Raw genomic sequence first — 21,385 nt, 5'->3', positions numbered from 1 at the left:
ATATACCTAAAGAATAAATGTAAAATAAAAAATGCATTAAATATGCAAATGCTAACTCTTAATATATATTTTTTCAGGCTGAAGACTTGACCACAGATTGGTTGGTTTTGGAGTTAGTCGATTTCATTTGGGATAATAATGGCTATTCCAGTAAGCTGTCGGTTTGGACTGAGACCAAGCATCTTTAAGGTGAATCAAACGCAGTTGTAAGTAATTTCTTGCATTCATTTTAATACATTTAAAAACAACTGAAATATAACCCATTAGTGAGAATGTGTAAAATTCGAGAAGTTTAGTCATTTCTACAGTAAGTGTATATAGTAAGTATAAATTAAACATCTACTGACACAAAAAAGGTAGATATAAAAGAGTTCTCGTTTTGTGCAATAGATGGTGCTGTTTTTTCAATCATGGTGGCTCTGGCAACAGGAAGTTGTAAACTAGTTTTCATAATACCTAAACTTTAAGTTATAGAAGCCTGTTTTTGACACATGTTTACATTCTGTTAATCATGGTACCTTTATAACATTTATATGTGTTTATGTGTTATTTGCAAGCCAGTAAGTATAAACTCAGTATTGAAATTGTATTACCATGCCAGTGCAATGACACTTTTTATGGTAATTTGTATTGCAGTCAACTAAAACTTCTGTGCCTTTGGCACTTTAGAACAGCTTGTAGGCCCCTTGGTGGTGCTGCAGTGTCGGCCTCGAGTTCCCTCTGCTGGATTATTATTATAGAGCCACTTTCTAGAAACGTTCACAGGACTATGTTGCTGCTGCCTACTGTATTGATTTTTTTTTAATAAATATTTTAAAGCTTTGAACTTTAATATAGTTAAACTTTACTTCAATCACACTTAATTAAAATGTTTTTAGAGTTTGTTTGTCTGCATGGATTTGTTTATTAAATATTGTACAACAGCGGCGCCCCTTAGTGTCCTCATAGATTAACGACAGGAAGCCGTGTGCCTCTAGTGGTCAGTCTGAGTAGTGCTGCACTCTCCCGCCACTGCGCCGCTCTGCTTCTTTCTGTTTGTCAGACTCACAATCAGAGGGAGAGGAGCGAGCCGCCATTTTCCCAGCTCGTTGCTTCCCCCTCAAACTGCAACAATAAAAACGGATAAACCGGACTTTACGCCGCCAAAATCGAACACGAAAGGTTTTTCGGAACAGGAGGAACGGGATTGCGCCGACTGAACGACCGGAAAAGGATACATTTCAGTCGGTTTTCGTGGCTTTTTCGGGGGCGATTAAAAACAGCCGACTGGCCTCCTGTAGCTCGACTGCCCCCGTTTCTTTCGCCCATTTCGTGATTCCTAAACGCAGCCCGGAGGAGTGGGAGGAGGAGGAAGAGGAGGGGGGTTACCGAACACCGGAGCGCGCGAGAGGCCGGGGATTTTTCCACCTGAACGTGCAACAGAGGAATCTGGATCTGGATAATTGCTTTTGTCGTTTATTTTTTTTACTATAATTCTTAAGCCCGGGGATTTATTACGTAAATTTCCCCACAGAATCGGCTACTCATCACGTGGTAGGTTCCTCCTTTTCTCTTTGTTAGTTTAAAACTCGGTAGTATGAGGCAACTTCGGACATTTTTAATGCAATTATGCACTAAATCGACGTGCGGTGAAAATGTGCACGCGGAGGGCGTTTTAACTCCACGAACGCGTCGGTAATCGGACTGCGAGAAAAGGCGCTTTTCGTTCGGGTAACGCGAGTTATTTTCCACGGTTTGTTCTAGTACAACCCGTGAAGTAGGCGGTGTTGAAAGTCAGACCATCAAGGTTGCAAAATCAGCCCGGCCAGTATACATAATCATACGTGTCTATCAACTCTCCAGAGCACGTTACGTTAGAAGGTAAATACGTATAGGCATGTCGCGATCAGACAAGTTTACTAGTTCACTGAGCGGGTTTTGCATATTTTGCATTGAGACTCGAGGAGCTTAACACATGCAGTGTGTGCGATCAAGGGTTGGGTGCGCAGTATATCCTGCTTCGGCTTTGCGCCTGTCTGCTGCATCTAGATCAGGGTTTTCGTTAGATCGTATGAATGTCTTTTCGGTTACGTTTTATGTGGATTTTGGCCCAAAATGTTCACAGCCACGCGTTATATGTGGTTACAGTAATACAGAGATGGATTATAATACAACGAGGACGCACTGGCCCTTTAAGGCGCCACATTTAGCCACAACTACATATTTCGTCTATTTTTTTGCAAAGCGCCATATCTCCCCGCCTTCGTTAAAGAGAGTACACCATATGTATATTTCATTTCCTGTTTATGAGCATTAAATACAAGCATGTGACTGCTAACATGATGCAACCGGGCGGTAAACAGTTAGAACTTTTACGTTGAGCACATGGGAGTTTCCATAACTATCTGCATTACATAATATTTGGTTGTTTTTCCCCATATGGCCGGGTTAATCTCTCGGCCTGCCAAAATGAACAGTAATTTATTTGCCTCATGGATTTATATACATATTATTATTCTTTAATGCCTTAAGTTATAAGGCAACTATAGTGTCTACAACCTACAAACGTCCATAGATTCCATAATGCTGTTTGAATATGTTGTTCGCAAGGTTTAAAACGCATCCCACGGTCGATTTTTATGTCCTTAAACTCCTCGCAACATCTATTTTTATATAATCTGAAGGTTTATTCATACTAAGCGCAGCATTTTGGCTCGCTGTGGACAGCAAAGGTCTTTATGTTTAATAGAACATTAACCTGCTCAACCTGTGGTTAGTCTAACAAGCTGTACTTTTCCATTATATAATGCGTTACGTTGCTTATTTTTCAACCACGCGGTTGATCTCAGACCAAATAAAACGTTCCGCATTTGTACGTGATGTTTACGTTTTACACACCGCTTCTTGAATTTCGTTTTCTTTTGTTCGCAATTCATGACACAATTGAGTTGTTGTATACCTTGCATGAGATATTTGGCTTTATCTCGTCCATGCTTAGCCCCTGGCATATTTATAAAACGTTAAAATATGCAAATACGTTACACATCGTGTATCCAAAAAATACATATATTGGCCGCTATGCTAGAATTTTTTAAGGCCTATTGGTCTTCCTGAAACCCTGTTGTTCTGAGGTTAAGTGGTCCCATCACATGGTTGAAACAAAGACTTTCCTAGAACCAAACGTCCCCCCCCACCCTATGATAGACAGATACTGTATTGATCCCTGATGGGAAATTGTCTCTCTCTTTTGAAGTGCTTTTTGTCCCTTTTCGCCTTTTATTTCCTGGTTTTAGATCTATTGTGTTCTTTATTAAAAGTCTGTTTTGGATGTTTAATTACAGTGGAGTAGTTTTTAAAACATATTGAATCAGTGATGTTTGTATGTCGAACGTTTTGGGAGTCTCATGGGGACAATGACTAAGCTGGTGTATTGCTTTTCATTCCATAGATATATCATTGTCCTACATCCCTTTCTTACCGGAAGAGCTGTTACGTAACACATTAACACAATTTATTTCTTTTTTTCAAGGTGAAGACCTTCCAATATTGAGTTTTTTTTTGTATGTGCAGCATATATGCAGATCATATTAGGTGCTCTTTGATAGAACACTTTGACCTTTAGCCCATTTAGACGGTGCAATAACTTTTTGTTTGTCCCTCATGTAGATCTTATAATTTATGGACATTTATTTCACGTATATGATATAGGCCAGCCTTTTTGTGTGGGCTGACACCGTTCTCACCGTTCCAGCTGCATGAAATTGTTATTCTTGGCTCCCACATTTTTAAAGGTTGTCCCATTGAATCTAAAGAGAACTGAAACACAAGGACTGATTGCTTTGAGACATTTAAATCAAGACTTTGTGTTATGCTATTTTGCTCTGTTTGAATATTGACACACACTTACAATTTTAAGTAACTTAATGTTATTGTCAGTTTAAGGTATAAATCGAGGTCACCTGAACTGCTGTCTTTTGTTTTTACTCTAACTTTGGCTCCATTGCCTCAAAGCTTTATTCTATTTAAAAATGAGGTCTCTATTTAAAATTCTCTACGAGTACAATTTCCACTCAAAACATTCTCCCATGGGGTTTTAAAACAAAAAGTGAAAGTGCCATCTAATGACAAACACTGTCTGGAAGCCTCAAGATAGATCATCTCCTTGAAGTTCATATTGATGCGTGGAGACTCTCTGGGTCATATAGCTTGGAGTAGGGGTGAACGATTAATTGCATTTGCGATTAAATCTCGATGTGATTCATTTTGGGGATGTACAGTTTTATGCGACCCTGTTCGTAGCTGACCAGTGCTATCTCAAAATCATAAAAATGCGTTGCACGCGGCTTTTTCCGAAACATCACTCTCCGTTTCAGCGTGCTTGCCGGCCGTCTGTATTCGAGCCATAGCCGCGGCCGAAGAGCGTGTTGCACCACTTTTGCACCTTTATATTTAAGCGCATTTCTGGTGCATCTGCATTTAAATAATGAATTTGTACATTGACCTGTTGTACTATGGCCTCTTGCTCGACAGAACGTGGCACTGTGCAAACTTTAGTGTAAAAGAGGAACAGTCCATTGTGTACGGACTATTTTGGCTGTTTTGTGTGGATGATGCTGCGCAAGTGTCAGGTATTGTGTAGGGTTGGTTACCGAAATCTTCCATCAATCTGGAACCGGTACGTATGTATCCGGTATGTAACTGGATAGAATAAAAACACAGATTTCGAGGATTCATTTCGGTGCCAGGTAAATCCTGACTTGAACCCTCAATTGAGACATTTGCCGAGAATACAAATTCAACACATCCTATATTATGGTTTGACAGAACGCACTTGCCCCACGGATTGGAATTCGCATGACCCTTGGATTCACCATAGTGACAGACAGTTTTAGTGGGCGCTCTCCCTCCATCTCGGCGAGTTCAGCATTAATCAACCACCGCATTAGGCAAGTTTTAAAGGGAAACTAGCATTAATTTGACATGAACCTGACGCGTACGTAATGCAAGCGATCACAATATTTTTTTTGCATGCGTTTAAAATCAATGAAGCTTGGAGCTGGTTCTTAACACTGTAACGCATTTGACAAGTGAGACACAGCAGTGAAAGTGCTAAAACCTTATAGCATCCATCAATCTGATCTCTAGCTTTTTACGCTGACTGAATGTTTAGGCATATACTTATACTTATTCCTTATACTTGCTGTCTGTTGTAAAAGAATGCACATGTAATGTAGCCTAGAAGGCTCTCTGTAAATAGACTTAATCTGTTGATGTATTCAATGCATTTTCTGCCCATATTTAATACAACTATGGTGAGAATTTAGTTGTAGCTGGGTAAACAAGGAAGACAGTAAACACTATATCATCTTTCAATGTCAGTGTCCATGATCATTTCACATTCACTTAAAACCTTTCACAACAAATTCACAAATGTTTAACAATTTTTTTTAATTTAATATATTGTTTTTTAATGTGATCCACCAGTGTTTTGTGGCTCTATTTTAAAAGAAGCCATTTAGGCAACGGTACTGTTTTAAAAGTATCTGTTTGGCACTGGTATTGATAAAATCCACACGATACCCAACCTTAGTATTGTGTGTGCTAACAATAATGCTACCTAAAGGTGCAAGACTATTAACGTCATGCAGCACTTACACAATAATAAAAGACAATATATAGGATAATTCAGATATTTATAATTTATATTTTACTTAAAGATTGTCTATTAAGTTAATAGACAGCGTTTGAGTGCAATCAACATGTTTGTCATACGTTTATTACAGTGACTCTGCATTATCAAATTACTGAGTTTGTTAAAGCCCCAGTTTTGTTTTATATTTATGAAATCTTCACTTTAGTTTCTGTGATTATTGACTTTCATGTAACACCAAGCTTATTTGGCTTATTTGCTTTATGTCATGACCCTGAGCCTGGCCTATAGTTTATCTGTCTCATGTTGTGCCATAATTGATTGATTTACTTTACTTAATAACACAGAAGAAAAGTGTTTAAAAATCGCATATTCAATCGCAATATTGGTTAAAAAAATTGCAATTAGATACTTTTTTTTCAAAATCGTTCAGTCCTAACTTGGAGCAGAGAAAAGAATCGGTTTGGTTGTGTGACAGGACCACCTGTTTGATGTGTTTTGGAAAGTAACCTGCCGCTGTATTTTTTTTTAGGAGTGACTGTTTTCCAGACAATAGCTTTACTTTTGTGAGCAGGGTTATCGCTTTAAGCCTTACTTAATAAAATGTTTTTTTTTTTTTTCATTCTCTGTAAGTAAATTCCCCCAGCTGGGAATACTTCCATACCATTTGGGAGAAATCAAAGCTTTCCAGTTTCCATGAGAAAGTTGAGTTGCCCTTGTACTTCTGAAGTTGAAAATTCCTTGTTGTTGATTTTTTTGTAGATTACTGTCTTCTTAAGAGAATGAGGTAGCTGAATAATTGCAGTACAAATAAGTAGTGACCTGTGCTGTTGTTTATCAGACCAGGTGTGCTTGAGTGTTCTTGATCACAGACAGTTGGGTAAGGTTCATTTTAAACCAGAATTTAAAGTTCACCTACCTTCCTTTTGGCCTAAAGCACATAAAACATCTTTCTCACACACCCACATTTACACATTCAGAAGCGCACTTGTCGTCGCTTCCTTATTATCTGGCCAGTGTGAGAACTTTGAACAGTTCACATTAACCTGCAATCTTTTGTTGTAAATGGGTCTGCAGGTTAATAATATTAAATTGATTGATCAAATCCCTTTTATTGTCACTCAACCATATACACAAGTGCAACAGTAGGTGAAAAAATTGGGTGCAGTTCCGACCAACACGGAAGTATGACAGATATGAGACAGAATTGTTACAAAAAATGATAATACTTTCCCTATACACATTTACACAATAAACATTTCTGTTCAAGTGTTTAACCATAGTATAATGGATGACACATAATTGACATATAACTACAATGCAGCAAATAATACACATAATGTGTGCACATAATAGTACACATAATGTGTGTAGTGTTCAGTGATTGGTACGTATTGTGGTATTACAGTAAGACAGTATACAAGCTAATGGGGGATAAAGTGCACTGCACTTTTTTATATACAGCTGCAGAAAAAAACTGAGATCACCCCAGTTTTGCCTTTAGTTATAATTTCTGCGTGGATTGTGGCAATTCCAGTCCAGTGTCTTTTCAATTTAAACGCATATAAACCTCAGGATTGGCATGAAGTCAATGTAAAAGACTGCTAGAATGCCAAGACGTGTGAAAGTTGTGAAAAATCAGGAATAGGGATGTAACGACTACGAGTTTTATGATAAGATGAAAACGTGCAACGGTTAGGAAAAACATGTCATATTTTTGTTATCATTAAACCGTACCAACTCAAAGTTACTAACAGTAACTACTGTCCAGTGTCAGCCAAAGTTAGCAAAAGCAAAGCCAACGCATTATGAAACAGCGTTTCGTTCATTTATGTCAGGAGTGCAAAATAAACAATGATGATTTTAAAGCTCTGTCCAACTCGTTTCTTTGGCAATCACTTTTAGGACTGCAGGTGTCTCCTGGATCCTAAAGTACACCGGACTACACTCAACAGATGATTTTCTCATTTGTGTTGTGTTTAAATGTCTGATTTACGTAAGGTTTTTTTCAACCTGAACATGATAAACTTTTTAAACCCCATTTTGCTACGATTAATATTATTTATTTTTTGTTTATGACTAAATGTGCTTTTAACAAGTCACATCAATATAAAACTAGGTATCAGTACTTTTTGGACATTTCCAGCACCGTTTAACAAAACAGTGATAATACTGAAATTCATGATAATGTTTTTCACTATAATCATGATGAATGATTATGAGGCTGTAGATTAACAGGGTTGTGCTTTATAGGTCAGAGTTTTGTGTCTGTACATATTTAGTCAGTTCTGCATTGTTGGCTTCTTATAAATTAATTAATTTAGCCAGTGATTTTATTCAGATCAAATTAACAGGAGACCATAAAATTACACATTTTGTAACATGGAGAATTTCCTGTCATTTAGCATTTGCCTAGAAGTTTTCTAGTCAACATGAGATCTTTAAGTACTCCTCATGTCTCTTTTTAAGACGGCACTGTGTCTGGCATATGCTTGCATGTAAACAAACATGTTAAAGTTATAGGCTGTGCTGAGGTCAGTGTTTGTAATGCTTTTGAGAGTGGGTAAGTGTAATTACACACCTGCTTTGCTCAGGATAAAACATTATCCTGGGAAAATAAGAGTCACTGGTTGGCTGTGACATGCTCACCATGCCTAAGAATAGTTATGCTCTATAAATGAGTGTCCAAATGCAAATTTCAGTTTTGAGTGTGGCGGGCACCAGGGAAACGTTTCTTCATCCCTCTAATGCTGGGGAATCGTTAAAATAGTTGTTTCTGACCTTCAAATATTTTAACAAGTGTGAAAGAGGGTGGTTATCACAGTAAATGAAGCAGATCATTTGACAGCTTCTTCTGTGATAGGTCATTGTTTACAGCCACATTGGTTAAAAACAGATAAGGAATGTTGGGTAATTTACTAAAATGTCTCAGTTACGAGCGTGTGCTTGACTAATTTGTCTCATTCCAAGTCTATTTGACTGTGTCTTCTACAGAACACAAAGGAAGATCTTTTGATGAACGTTGGTAACCAAACAACATGGCCTCCATTGACTTCCATTGTATGGACACAAAACCACCAACACATTTCTCAAAATACTGTCTTTTGTGTTCCTCAGAAGAAAGATCATTCAGGTCCGTCTGCACCTGACTGATCATTTCTGATTTCTATATCTTTTCTACATATAAAATACACATATATTTTCTACTTATAAAAAAGCATGCTTAGATAAACTAAACTTGGCTCTGTAAGCTCTAGTAGGCTTTGTGAGACCTCTTTATGCTCGTATGCTTCTTGTTGTCCTAATGTTTGACCCAATTGCTTCCATTGTTAACCCAACTTGTAAATCGCTTTGGATAAAAGCGTCTGCTAAATGACTAAGTGTAAAAGTAAATGTAGATTAACAAATAGACTTGATGACACTGCACAGTATATAGAGATGTAATGGTGTGAAAAATTCAGATAACAGTTATAGTGAACAACATTTTCACAATTATCAATATTTTCACGGTCTTATTAACTATTAAATGTTCTAATTAACTAATTAAATGTTCTGGAAATATCAAAAAGTAATTGTAAATCAAATTTAATATCGAGTTAACCTGTAAATGTTCTTTTTTTGATTTGCATCAAATAAATAACATATTAGTCATGGCATGTTGGGGACGTGAGGTAAACGATTCCTAGTTCAGATTAAACAACTTTAAATCAGATTTTCATATAAACAACACGGTTCAGAAGATCACGTAACACTAGTACGGTTTAATAGTAATTAAATTATGATGCGGTAAGTTATCATGGTAAACCTTTAAACCGGTAATTGTTACATCCCTAATATGTCACTTCACAGGAAGTCTTTCTACTCTCTTTTCCATTTTTAATCTAAGCCTACAAATTTAATTATGGTAAACAATTAACAAAACGGCCCTCCCCAGCCCGCACTGCACCACTAGATCTATTTTTACAACCTGCCCTCACCCACGACCATAAAAAAACATACTTGGCATTGTAATGTAAATGAAAACAGACTTTATTTCAGCCTAAAAGTGCTTGGAAACAGCCATTAGATTATGTCGCCCTGTAAACTGGCAGCAACATACGCGTATGAACCATAGAAACTTCACGTAGCCGATATGCTGTTATTTTATGCCGATATGCTGGTGTCTCCTGCTGCAACTATTACTGAGAACCGTTCCCAAACCTTCTTTTTCTTTTAATGATGTAAATTCCAGACCATAATTTATCCCGCACCTCGTCTTCCTGCACTTTTATTTCTCAATTTCTTTTGTTGTTGTGGCTGGTGGCGGGAGCTGCTTGGCGCTTGCGTAATGTGTTCAGTTTGGGACATCACGCAAGTTACGTTGCTACGTAGGCCTACGTATTGTAAGTAACCTTATCAAAGAACCTATATATTCCCGACTATGTAATCTAGTCTTTAGGGAATTGCACGCAACATACATGTTTTTCATTCTGTTTTTAATGACCCTGCCCACAAATAAAGTGACAATTTCTTTACCTGCCAAATCAGTATGTTGCGCTTTAATTATGCCACAGTGATGCACTTAAAACAAAGAAGAAGAATTGGAGCATGCGCCTAAACTTCACACGCTGGGATGATGATATCATCGTTTCAAAATACACACGGATAGGCTGTAGACATTAAATGCAAGGGTGGTGTTTTCAGATCTATCCACTCTGGGACCTGGTTTAAAAAAAATAGCCGTTTCAGACTCCCAAAACGTCGGATCTGTGTGGACGAATCGCCGATACGATACAAAATATTTACATATACAGCTACACACATCTCTGTGTGGATGGCACCTTAGATGCTGTTTTTTTTTGTTCAGATAGTATTTTTATGTGGGTCTGTCTCTGTTCACATAATGATTGTAAACCTTCAGTATATGAGTTATTGTACAAGTCAGGCTGTGAAATAAAACCCAAGGAGAAAAAACAATTAAGGGATGAACTGGCAAAACACTCCTCCACTTATTTATTTTACATGCACATGCCAAGTAAACATCCATTGGAAGACTTTTCTGGAGACGTCGGCAAAATACAGATTAGCTGCTGGTTAGTTAAAACAAAAAGTCCTTGCTACAGTACTTTCTAAGATTTTGTCCACCGAGTTTCTGCATAACTAATGTTGTGGTTTGGTGTTAAAGGAAAGCATTTTGGCTAGGGCTGGGTATCGATTCTGATTTTTTTCGATTCGATTTCTGATTCACAAGCTTTCGATTCTTGATCCGACCCAATGATTATATATTTAAAACAAATATAAATATAGTCTTTTAAAAGATTATTAAACATCAGATTACAATGGTGAATTCAAAAAAAGAAATTAAGAGCCACTAACTTTGATATTTAACTTTACTTTTGGGTACACTTAAGTATATTGAAACAGAACAGTCAGGTCAGGTTATTTTACATTTAAAATATAACAAACGAAATTTCACCAAATTAGCCGTAAAGAGGGGCTGCAATCATATGAACTGCTGCCCTTTATGTGAAGGTGAGGTTGAATTCAAAGAGACACCTGCACCTGCCATGTTAATTAAGCAATGAATGAATGAAATGCTCCATGTTGTAACATACACCAGTTGTAAGAAGAAAAGTGATATCTAGTGGAAAGTAGTTGCAATAACATTCACGTTAATTCATTTATAGTGCTTGCGGCAAAATAAAATTAAAAGATCTATTCAGGGATTTGAGAATCAATGTTAAATCAACCGCAATTAAAAAATTGACTTTTTATTGTTTTTTGCTCAGCCCTTATTTTGGCTACTTTTTTTGTTATAATGGTCACCTTTAAATATACATTTACATTTCAGCTTTAATGAGTATTTTGGTCTCAAAAAACACATTTTCTTTTTGAAATAATCCAGTCTTCCCAAATATTCACCAAAACTGTTAAAGATGCCATTTGTACCAATTTTGCAGTAACATTTCCAAAAACCACTAAGCTAGTGCTGTATGTCTTGTTCAGCTGAGTACTTGCAATATCTCAAATGTTTCCAACTACTTGTAAATCGAGAGAAAATCGCCCTTCTAAACAGTGACACAGGGCTTTGCAGTCGCCTGTCAATGGCGTCACATCCCCATTCCCCTTTGTTACCGCCTTAACTGACATAGAAACCGCATGACAACAGTTTCGTGGACAAATGCAGAAGTAGTGTTTAGCGTCTAGAAAGCCACAAACATTTTTCGAGCAGTCAATTATTTATGGACCACAATTATTTGCAATAATTGTAAAACTTTACCTCATCTGCTAACATGATTTCTCATTCCCATCTGATTGATGGCCATCATTGTTGGAGTTGCATACAACGGATCCAATCATTCCACGCTCATTCACAGTATCATCAAGCTACGGCTACGGCTATGTTGTTTTGATCGTGCACCCTCCAGCGGCGCTTTTTACAAACTGCACCTTTAAGTAAAAGTACATCAGCTTTTAAGCTTTAATAATAATGGCTTACACACATAGTGTGTTTGTACCGAATTATACCATGTTCCATATTAGTTATTAGTGCAGTCATTTTGACCCTGTGCAGTTTTGTTCTGTGACTGGTCCAAGGTGTCATTTTGCAGAAAGGCAATATAATATACATGTCTGTTTTCAGAGTTGTAAATACCATACATAATGAAGTGTTATGTTTTTATTACTTATTGTTTCTACAGTAGCCCTTAACTGCCAAACTGCTCGAAAACATGACATCTTAGTCCTGTCTGAGCCTCTGTAGGGGTTTTAAAGCGATTTTAATATAGATGCATTTGTTTTGCATCTATATTAGTGGCCATTATTTCGAGGTGTTACAGGACTGCACAATTAAACCCAATTCCCATTCAATCGTACTTCAATCGATGTGGCTATCGCAATTGTGAAATCGCAAAGGCTGCAATTATGTTTAATGCATGTAAACTGCGTCACCACAGGGTTAAGTTACCTCTACAGAAAACCCTAGAGTTGTCACAGTTTATATAACACTTCTTCAATTCATGGACAATGATTTTATTACATATAGAAAATGTATGGAAATCTTTGTCCACACAGATCGCAAGCTAGTTTAAATATTGATGACCTCCACACCTCGGTCAGCATCTCATTACTGCGGTGATGCGGTTATCGTCACAGGCCTATGCGTAGCTTGTTTGTGAAGCACAGCTCTGTGATCAGTGGGAAATTCTGCTCCATCTGAAAGGACTGCGCATTTGAGTCACTTAAAACATGCATTTAAAAAAAGCAACACCCGTCAAACATTGTCATTATAAATATTCTTTATTATCATGAAAATACCTGAGACTTGAAAAACCATGTTAGAAAGATGCCAGATAGGAAGAGTTGAGTTTCCTAGTTATACATGTGGTACTTTGGAGCGTTGGAGATTCTGCGTGTGAGCGCCTGTTGACTTTCGGATGCAGCTGCATTTAACCGCACTTTAGTGACAAGCTGCGCATAAAACATCGCAGCCTTATCGCTTGTGGTTTCTTTTTGATTAATCGTACAACCCTAGTGTTATACTAGATTTACACTTAACATTTATTAGTGGTGTAGAAACAAGTAAATTACTAATAATTCACACACAATATTCACTTAAATGGGACTGGTGTTCATGCTAATGTCTGTTTCTTAATCCAAAATTGAGTTGTTGTTTTTTGTTTGCTAAAGCTGAACTAATTTGTTTCCTGTGTTTCTCATAGGCTGCCCTCTGGCTCAGCGGTAGGTGGGTGGTGTGGAGCTGGCCTCAGCACCGGGAGAGGCCCCCTCGCCCGCCCCCTCCCAGTGCTGCATGGCTGCAATGGCGCCCGCTCTGACCGACGCGCCGGCCGAAGCTCACCGCATACGCTTCAAACTGGCTCCGCCCTCATCCACCCTCTCCCCAAGTGGCGTGGAGGGAAGCGATACCGGCAGCCACATCCTCGTGTCCAGTAACGGCGCTGTGAAGCGCAAGGCCTCAGAAGAGCGCCCCGCTCGTGGGGCTGGTCCCTGTAAGCCCCTCGTGACCTCGTATCACTGTTCAGATGTGACACCTGTGTCTTCTGCTAAAGAGTCATCCCTCAAACTGCAAGGTGTTCTACTTCAGAAGCACGGCATCCTGCCCAGCCTCATACCGCGAAAGCACCAGGCTTTGGAGATCTCTGAGGAGCAGCTAAAGAGCATCATGAGTGCCGGAGGAGGGGGTGGAGCTTGCGGGCCACCTTCCGTCCAAGGCACCACTGTCAACGGTATGGCAAAGAAAGTGACTAAATCGGGCCCTGACCGAGACAACGGTGTTACCTTAAACGGCGGCCAACGCGGTGTTGAGCAGAATTTGTCAAACCAGACTCAAGTTGTCAATTCTACTGGGGGATTGACCAGGAACGGTCCTCTTAGAGACGTTTCGGAGCAGCACCAGCCCTTAATAGGTGTATCCCAGAACTGTCCCAGCAATGGAGAGCCTCCTGCGACTTCTCCACCCTCCGTTGCACTCTTCAACCTCACAGAGGGAAAAAATTCAGACTGTCCGCCAATAAGCTGCGAGGATGTGTCAATCCTCACACTATCTACCCTGCAAGATCCTTTGGGTGGCCTGGGGGTTGAGCTCTGTGATCGGACTCAGCACAGCCAGAGCAGACAGGGCGAGATCGAGGCGAGGCTGAGGCGACTTCGCAAGCGGCTTCAGGTGGTACAGGCCAAACAGGTGGAGCGCCACGTGCAGCACCAGTTGGGCGGACTTCTCGAGAGCACACTCGGTGCTCTGGATTCCAGACGGCCTAGGGGGCGTCATGGAGACGATGCCCTCACTCCTCAGGAGAGGGATGGACTGGGACGCTTCCTGAAAGGAGGCTCCATGCCAGCCGAGTTGGAACGACTGTCTCTGAGTTGCACCACCAACCTGCGATGTGCTGAAAGCGCTTTTGATTCCGATGCCACGGAAAGCAGCTCTGGTGGAGAAACTGATGTGGAGGAAGATGAACTGGCTCGGGTTGACATCGAACAGCGGCACATTCCTTTGTAAGTGTAGTCCTTGGGTTGTTATCTGTTCTTAGGCTGTTGTAATTTGGAGTAATGCAGAAGATGATGTTTGATGTAAGCAGTACATCCTTGTCCTTCATAGATTTGCATTTACTTGCTGAGAATTGGTAGGGACAATTGATATATGGGTTGCCATCCAATAGTATTGCTATTCTTCACATTTTGAATTATAGTCAAAGGGGAATATTCAAGTGTAGTGTATACTACTGAATGTTTAGGCACAGACTTTAAATCTCTTGACTTAAACATTTTTCACATTTAATGAAATGTTTACATTGCCACGATCAGTGTTTATCTCAAAGGCATTAGCTCTGTTTATTCTCAGTGTAGATTAGCTTTACGCAGCAAAAAGTTATGTTGGCGTTACTGTGGGACTGTTTTGTAATGTTTGAATTTGCTTGATAATGAAGGTGTGCCGTGTGTTGTCAAGGACAAATGACCATGTACTCACATATAAACCACATATAACACACAGAGACAGTCATTCCCTTCCCCAGGGCTAAACCTTGTTTAATACTCTCGGATGTCAAATGATCTTTTAGTGTGGCAGTGAGTCACTTCCTTAAATCTGCACACACACTTTCTCCATCTTTCTAGAGCCTGTTTATACCCATCCTAACCTTTGGGTTAGAGCACAGATAAAAGGCAAAGATTGTAAGTTGGTGTTTGTTTGTTTTTTATATTTGTTCCTGTTAGTTTTTCTTACCGGTTTGCCAGCATTTGCATTATTTTCCAAAACCCACTGCCGAAATCCAATTAATAGAAATATCGTAAAATGATATAAGTCGCAACAGTAAGACTTTACTTTCTAATTTGTAACTTTCATCTAACATTCAGATACACATTACTTAAATTAATTCAATTGTTGGCTCATTAGCAACATTCCTTCAGCCCCAGACTCCCTCATCCTGTTTTGCTGCATCATTGTAGTTGGAAAGTGTCTCAGCGGTCCAGTGGGTCAGAAATGTAGTGTTTGTATCAAGCAGGCTAACATCGCTCCATGAGGGAATAACCTACATTCACCATTCAGTCAGTCACATGACTGTTGCGCAAGGACAAATGGGCTTAGTTGCAGATTATGCTAGCATGGTGAACAAGCATGTTGACATAAGGATGCATAGCTCATATTCATGCATTTATATTTTTCAACTTCACTGTTTGCCCTCCATACTTCCTTTAAAGGAACAACTGTACCCTTACCCTAATTATGACCAAATGTTTATTATAATATTAAGGTTTTCATAGACTTTTAGTTCTTTGTACATATTGTAATATTCCTGTGTGGTAGTCTTTGTGGATCTGAGTTCCAGGACCACACAATGTAGCATCATTGTAAAGTTGTCTTTTTTTATATGTCGATCCTATTGAATCTGCCATTAAGGATAGTGTGTTCGTGAGCTAAAAGGGACTCTGGTATAATCCAAAGGTAGCCCACTTTACACAGTGAGTCATTTGTATTAGTTTTCAATTCTTTGGTTGTAATTCGGATTGACGTCCTCAAGATTCACTGTCAGGAAGCTCTCCGTGTGTCCCATGAGGTTTCTCATTATTGGGTTCAATCGAAGTTTTAATCGAAGTTTAATTTTGGTTTGTAAGAAACAAGAAGCTGTAAATGGTTCCCCTACTTCAGATTGAAAGTGTTCAATCACTGTTAACACAACCTTTAATAATTAACCCGGTTTGCCAAAGGCTTTCAATGTATAATGTTTGTGACACTTGGTTGTCCATGTGTTTGTGTCCCTCATTGAACAAAACCCCACTAAATAACAAGTTTCCATGAAGACTTGCTTAACATCCATTACAAGCACATAAGCACAACCTCATTTCTCAGTCCGTGACACCAGAAGGGCAGGCGTGAGACATACATTTAGCTTTCATGTACTTTCACAGCTGGTTGCTTCCCATTGTGTTTGTGCTTTAATCCTGTCAGCTAGAACTGATTTGAATGAATTGGAGTAAGTGAAATTGACACAATTTAAGACCCCTTTACCATCCGCTACCTTAATATTTTTGACAAGTGTGCTCATTTACACCCACAACCTCAATTTTTACAAAGCTCTGTCTAATACAAAAATTACACAGAACAGCATGTAGTAAATATTTTTTTACCAATATTTTTCTAGGTTAAACAAGTTTGTTTTTAGGAGATGGAGAAGTGATACATGTCTATAGCCTAGACTGTTTTCGTATGTCAATTGCCTCTCTTGAAAGCATTCTTGTATGTGTCAGGGTGGGGCATCTTCCTTAGTTTTCAGGCATGGATTCGAATCTGCTCATTTTCACATAGTTGGGAAACACGGTTTCCTTTTTGTCTTTTAACAGCGTGTATGTGCCCGTACTGTCATATCATGTAAAAAAAGCTTGTCTATCGCTCTTATTTTTATCTTATGCAGCCCGTTTAGGTTGAATACAAATTAAATTTAAATAGAAAATAATACTATAAACAAATAACGCATCCCATACCTTAATTTCTGATGTAATGTTATTTTTTTCTGCACTAGAATTATCGAAGTCGTCCCAATCAGCCTGGTTTCTGGTTATACCAGTCAACCTTCTAGGTCACACAGCCGGCTTGTCAAGTTTTTTGCCCTCTGTTTTGATTGTTGTTTCCTTCAGTCCATCTTCACTTCCATAATGTTTTTGCGGTGTCCTACAGTTTGAAATAGCCTTGATGAGGAACATCCGGCCTCTTCTTCAAATTATATAGTTTAGAGATTTCTCTTAAAAACCAGAAGCTGTAATATGGTTAGGGTAGAACACTCCCACTCCAGTGTCAGGAGATAAACATATTAATAATGTTTCTGTCAATTAAGACTAACAAATTGGTGTCCAGATGTTCTGCTTTTGTTTTTTCCTCTGTAGTGAATAGTGTGCATTACAGGTTCAATCCATGTTTATGGTTCCCACAAGGCTAATGCTCTCACTTGCTTTGTTGAATCGTTTGTTGTTAGTTGAATTGTAAGCTTTGTTTTGGTCTAGCATATGTGTGTAGCTCCTTTTACAAACATGTTATTCCTTCTGGTTGTTTTGATGTCCACAGCTGAACTAAATAAGATGAGTCATGTTAGCTTATGTGCTCACTCTGATGTTTCAGATGTTTTATACATACATTAAAGATTTTGTTAATTATATATTTTTAACGAAATCAAATTGTGATAGGCTGTATTCGACGCAAGACGTTATTTTTGAATATAGGACTTGATGACAATGGCTTTCATCTTTGTTTTGTGTGTGTCTTTAATAGACTGCACCAGACCCTGTCTCTCTAATCTCCCGCCTTTCCAGTTATCCACGCCCATTCCTTGAGCCCTTTTCCTAATCTGTGGTGTGAGCAAGCGATGACGGGGGGTTTCAAGACCCTTTAAATACAACCCCCTCCAGGAAAATTGACTGCATCCCCTTCACAGTCCTGTGGCTGCACCTGTTCCATGTGTGCATGTGCTAATGCGTGTTTGTGCCTGCAGTACTGCATAAGTACAGCATTTTCTACATGTGTTGATGGAGTATCTTCAGTGGAGATGCATTGAACTCAATGTATATATTGTTGAACTTACAAATGGAGTTTCTGAGTTAAATCCCCACCTGATCCAGTTGACCGATGCAAAAGTGTTGTACAGTTTAAGGTGTTACGTAGCTTTTGATTTTGTGCCGATCAGCCTACGTTAGCATGTACAGGAAGTGTGAGGTGTTATATAGTGGAACTGTGGCTTCCGGAACACGCAAGTGTAAGAGAACAACAATCTCTTAGACAGCAGAAACGCATGTCCGCGTGCATTCACTATAGCTGTAGTTCAGAAGAAGATGCACCGAGGGTTTCTCTGTAGGTCTTGACCGCGACTAGTCACCCACAGTAAGCAGCAGAGGGTTTGACTGACTGATTTTTAAAGGGCATACCCAGCTGTGCTCTGTTCCCTGTGCTCTCTGTTTTCTTTGTTTTTGTCTACAAGAGTATAGCGTAATCTATCTTGGTATGAAACATAAAGGTTTGTATACAGAAAAGATGTTTGATCCTCAATAAGTGCCATTCCTTGTTCTCCGCTCTCTTTTTTTGACATTGTCTGTATATTCTGAGCAGTTTTCCTCATCCGTCCATCCTAATGCTAATTGTAAAATATTTCATTTGTTCCTGATCACGCAAGCGGTTTCTCTGCTTGATTATGCATCTTAACCATTAGTGGGGAAGCGTTAAATCAAGTCTCGGATGAATATTTAAGGGCCATCCTTTTAAACATCAGCTCTGCTTTGAAAAAGCCAGCAGCTAAATCTGCCCTTTTACCCTTTGGACTGCATGATGCAGCCCACCGACTCTTGTATTTTATTGGCGGTGGCAGAGTATCTCCGTGGAAACCATGTAAAGACTTTTTTTCTTTTTCCACCGTCAGATGTTCACTGAGCAGTAGCTGTCCAGAGATCAGTATGGTGGTCCTACAGTGCACTTATTCTGTAAATCCATCTGAACATTTAATTTTGTGTTCATAGGGTCTTTTTGCATTTCTTTTTTTCTTTATATTAAGGTAGACTTGTACCAACAGCACAGGGTTCTTCTCATATTTTCTAGGGATAGCTAGCTATCATCTGAACTTGGCAGCACCCGCAGTGCCTGGCCCATAATGAAAGAACTCCTCTGTGAAGGGTGCGAGTGTGTGTGTGTGTGTGTGTGCCCGGCCGTGTGAATGTATGGCATATTGGGTGAATCAACCCATTAAAAATGTCTTGCCTTGCTTTGGCCTGAGTTGTCTTCTGTACTGAAATATGGGGGGATCTTTTATATAGTTCACGGAACAGGGTTTGTCTGTACCTTTGTGCTTGTGTGGGTCATGGCTGATGAAAGTGACGTGGCTAGCACGTGGAGATTTAGAAGTATGACTCATCACTACAAGCATTATGATGTCATGTGACCGACAGACCAATCAGAGTTTGCTTTGCTGCACATGATTTGGCTAAAAAGAGATTATAGCTAAAGGAGTCGTGTCTTTGTTCTCTTTCAACCACTTGGTCAAATGAGTTCTTATATTTTTTTAGCAAGGTTAGAGAGAAAACTTTTGAGACAAATCAATGTCTTTCAGAGTTATGATTCTTTTCAATGACATCATTTTGGAGAGGATAATGTAAATAATCGTTTTCATTTTTAATGCTCATGTTTACAGTTAAAACTATTCTAAGTTCTCTAACAAATCACTGAAAACTGAGGCCATTAGATTTTTTTATCTTCTGTGTTGCAACTATCTACTGGCTTGCCTTCCAACCAAAGCAGTCAAGCCCTTGAAAATGATCCAGAATGCATCTGCGTGTCTGTTTTACAATCAGCCTAAAAGAACCCATGTAACACCCCTCCTGATTTCACTTCACTTGCTGCCAGTTGCCGACCGCATCTAGTTTAAATCTGTGAAACTGGCGTTCAGAGCGACAACCGAAAATTTGCCCATTTACCTTAACTCTGTACTCCAGGTCTACATCCCCTCCCATCATCTTCGGTCTGAAAATGAGACGCCTGGTTGTTCCATCACAGCGAGGCACCAAAGCGCTTCCAAAATCCTTTACTCATTCCGTTCCCCTGTGGTGGAGTGAACTACCAGCCTCCACCCGAACTGCACCATCCTTCACAACTTTCAAAAAACAGCTGAAAACATACCTGCTCCGCATTTATTTGACTAAGCAATAACTGTCGGTGTCTAAAAAAAAAATGTATATATTGTTGTTCATTCTCTCCTTTTCTTACTCCATCTTTAATCCTCCTAGTAGCATGACCTTGTAAACTGACGGTACTGTTAAGCGTGTTGAAAAAATGTTTATATGCTCTCGCTTTGGATGCCTCTGCCAAATGAATAAATGTAATGTGTTGGAGTAGAATTGACTTTTTCTAGTTAATAATGTTTGTTTCGTTGTTCAGCAGGTTTGTTTGTGTGAGTGACTGTCAGACTTGCAGTTGACCTGTATTCCCTTAACCCATAAAATGCATTTAATCCTAAAACTTGGATAGACCTTAGTCCTAGGATGAGGTGTTTGTGTGTTTGATCAGGAAGCAGCACTAATGTGAGGCAGATAATCTTATTGTTTTTGGACATTGTCTCGGGACCACAATATGAATTCCTGAGTTGCTGAGCTATGCTGTGGAGGAAACACAGTGTCTCTGCTTTCTTTTAGTGTTGGTTTTTGCCAGTGCTGGGATCACCGCTACACTATGAGCTTTTTGGTGTATTGGAAACGAGTCCTGTTTTTAGTATTAGTTTGATTTTGCTGTAGTAAATGTGTCTGAATCACTGTCATTTGTCACCTAGTACAATGCCCAAATAAACTGTGACGGACAGATATTTTCATATTACTTAGTTTTGTAGTTTATTGTTAAAGTTTCACATTTACTTATTTTTATAGAATTTAAAAGTGAGATTGTTGCAACATTCATTAAGGGTGCCATATTGTGGAATTGCGCTGTGTTTAGTGATAGTCATAAATGTGTAATCTTTAGCTAATTTTTTTTAAATATACGAAAGTTTCAATGCAATATGTCCTGTTTTTAAATATACTGTGCTTGTGTTCTCTGTTGAAACATTAGCGTTTCACTTGCTTCAAGTGCGATCTTACAGGTTCTGTGCATCATAGGCTCCGAGCTATTGCTGTTCACATCTGAGCCTGTCTGATGTCACACAAGCAGGTGTTTGGTGCATCACAGACGTACATTTTTCTAAAGAAAGTGTCTGATTTCCCCTCCAGGGCTTTGACCAGGGTTTTATCTGACCACCA

The 21,385-nt window shown here is 39.1% G+C and overlaps 1 protein-coding gene across 1 annotated transcript in view; it reads left to right on the top strand.

Annotated features, from left to right (window-relative positions):
* The first annotated feature begins 1,042 nt into the window (after window positions 1-1,042).
* The window catches only part of kansl1b (KAT8 regulatory NSL complex subunit 1b), a 42,234-nt gene continuing 21,891 nt past the window's right edge, over window positions 1,043-21,385 (top strand). The window contains 2 exon segments of the mRNA XM_056752583.1: window positions 1,043-1,533; window positions 13,330-14,623. Of these exon segments, the coding sequence (XP_056608561.1) occupies window positions 13,419-14,623 (1,205 nt within the window). The 5' untranslated portion in view covers window positions 1,043-1,533; window positions 13,330-13,418.

The sequence above is a fragment of the Triplophysa dalaica genome, chromosome 7 (assembly GCF_015846415.1).
Source record: "Triplophysa dalaica isolate WHDGS20190420 chromosome 7, ASM1584641v1, whole genome shotgun sequence".
Classification (NCBI taxonomy): Eukaryota; Metazoa; Chordata; class Actinopteri; order Cypriniformes; family Nemacheilidae; genus Triplophysa; species Triplophysa dalaica.
Note: the sequence above shows the minus strand (reverse complement) of the source record. Positions and strands in the feature narration are given on the sequence as shown.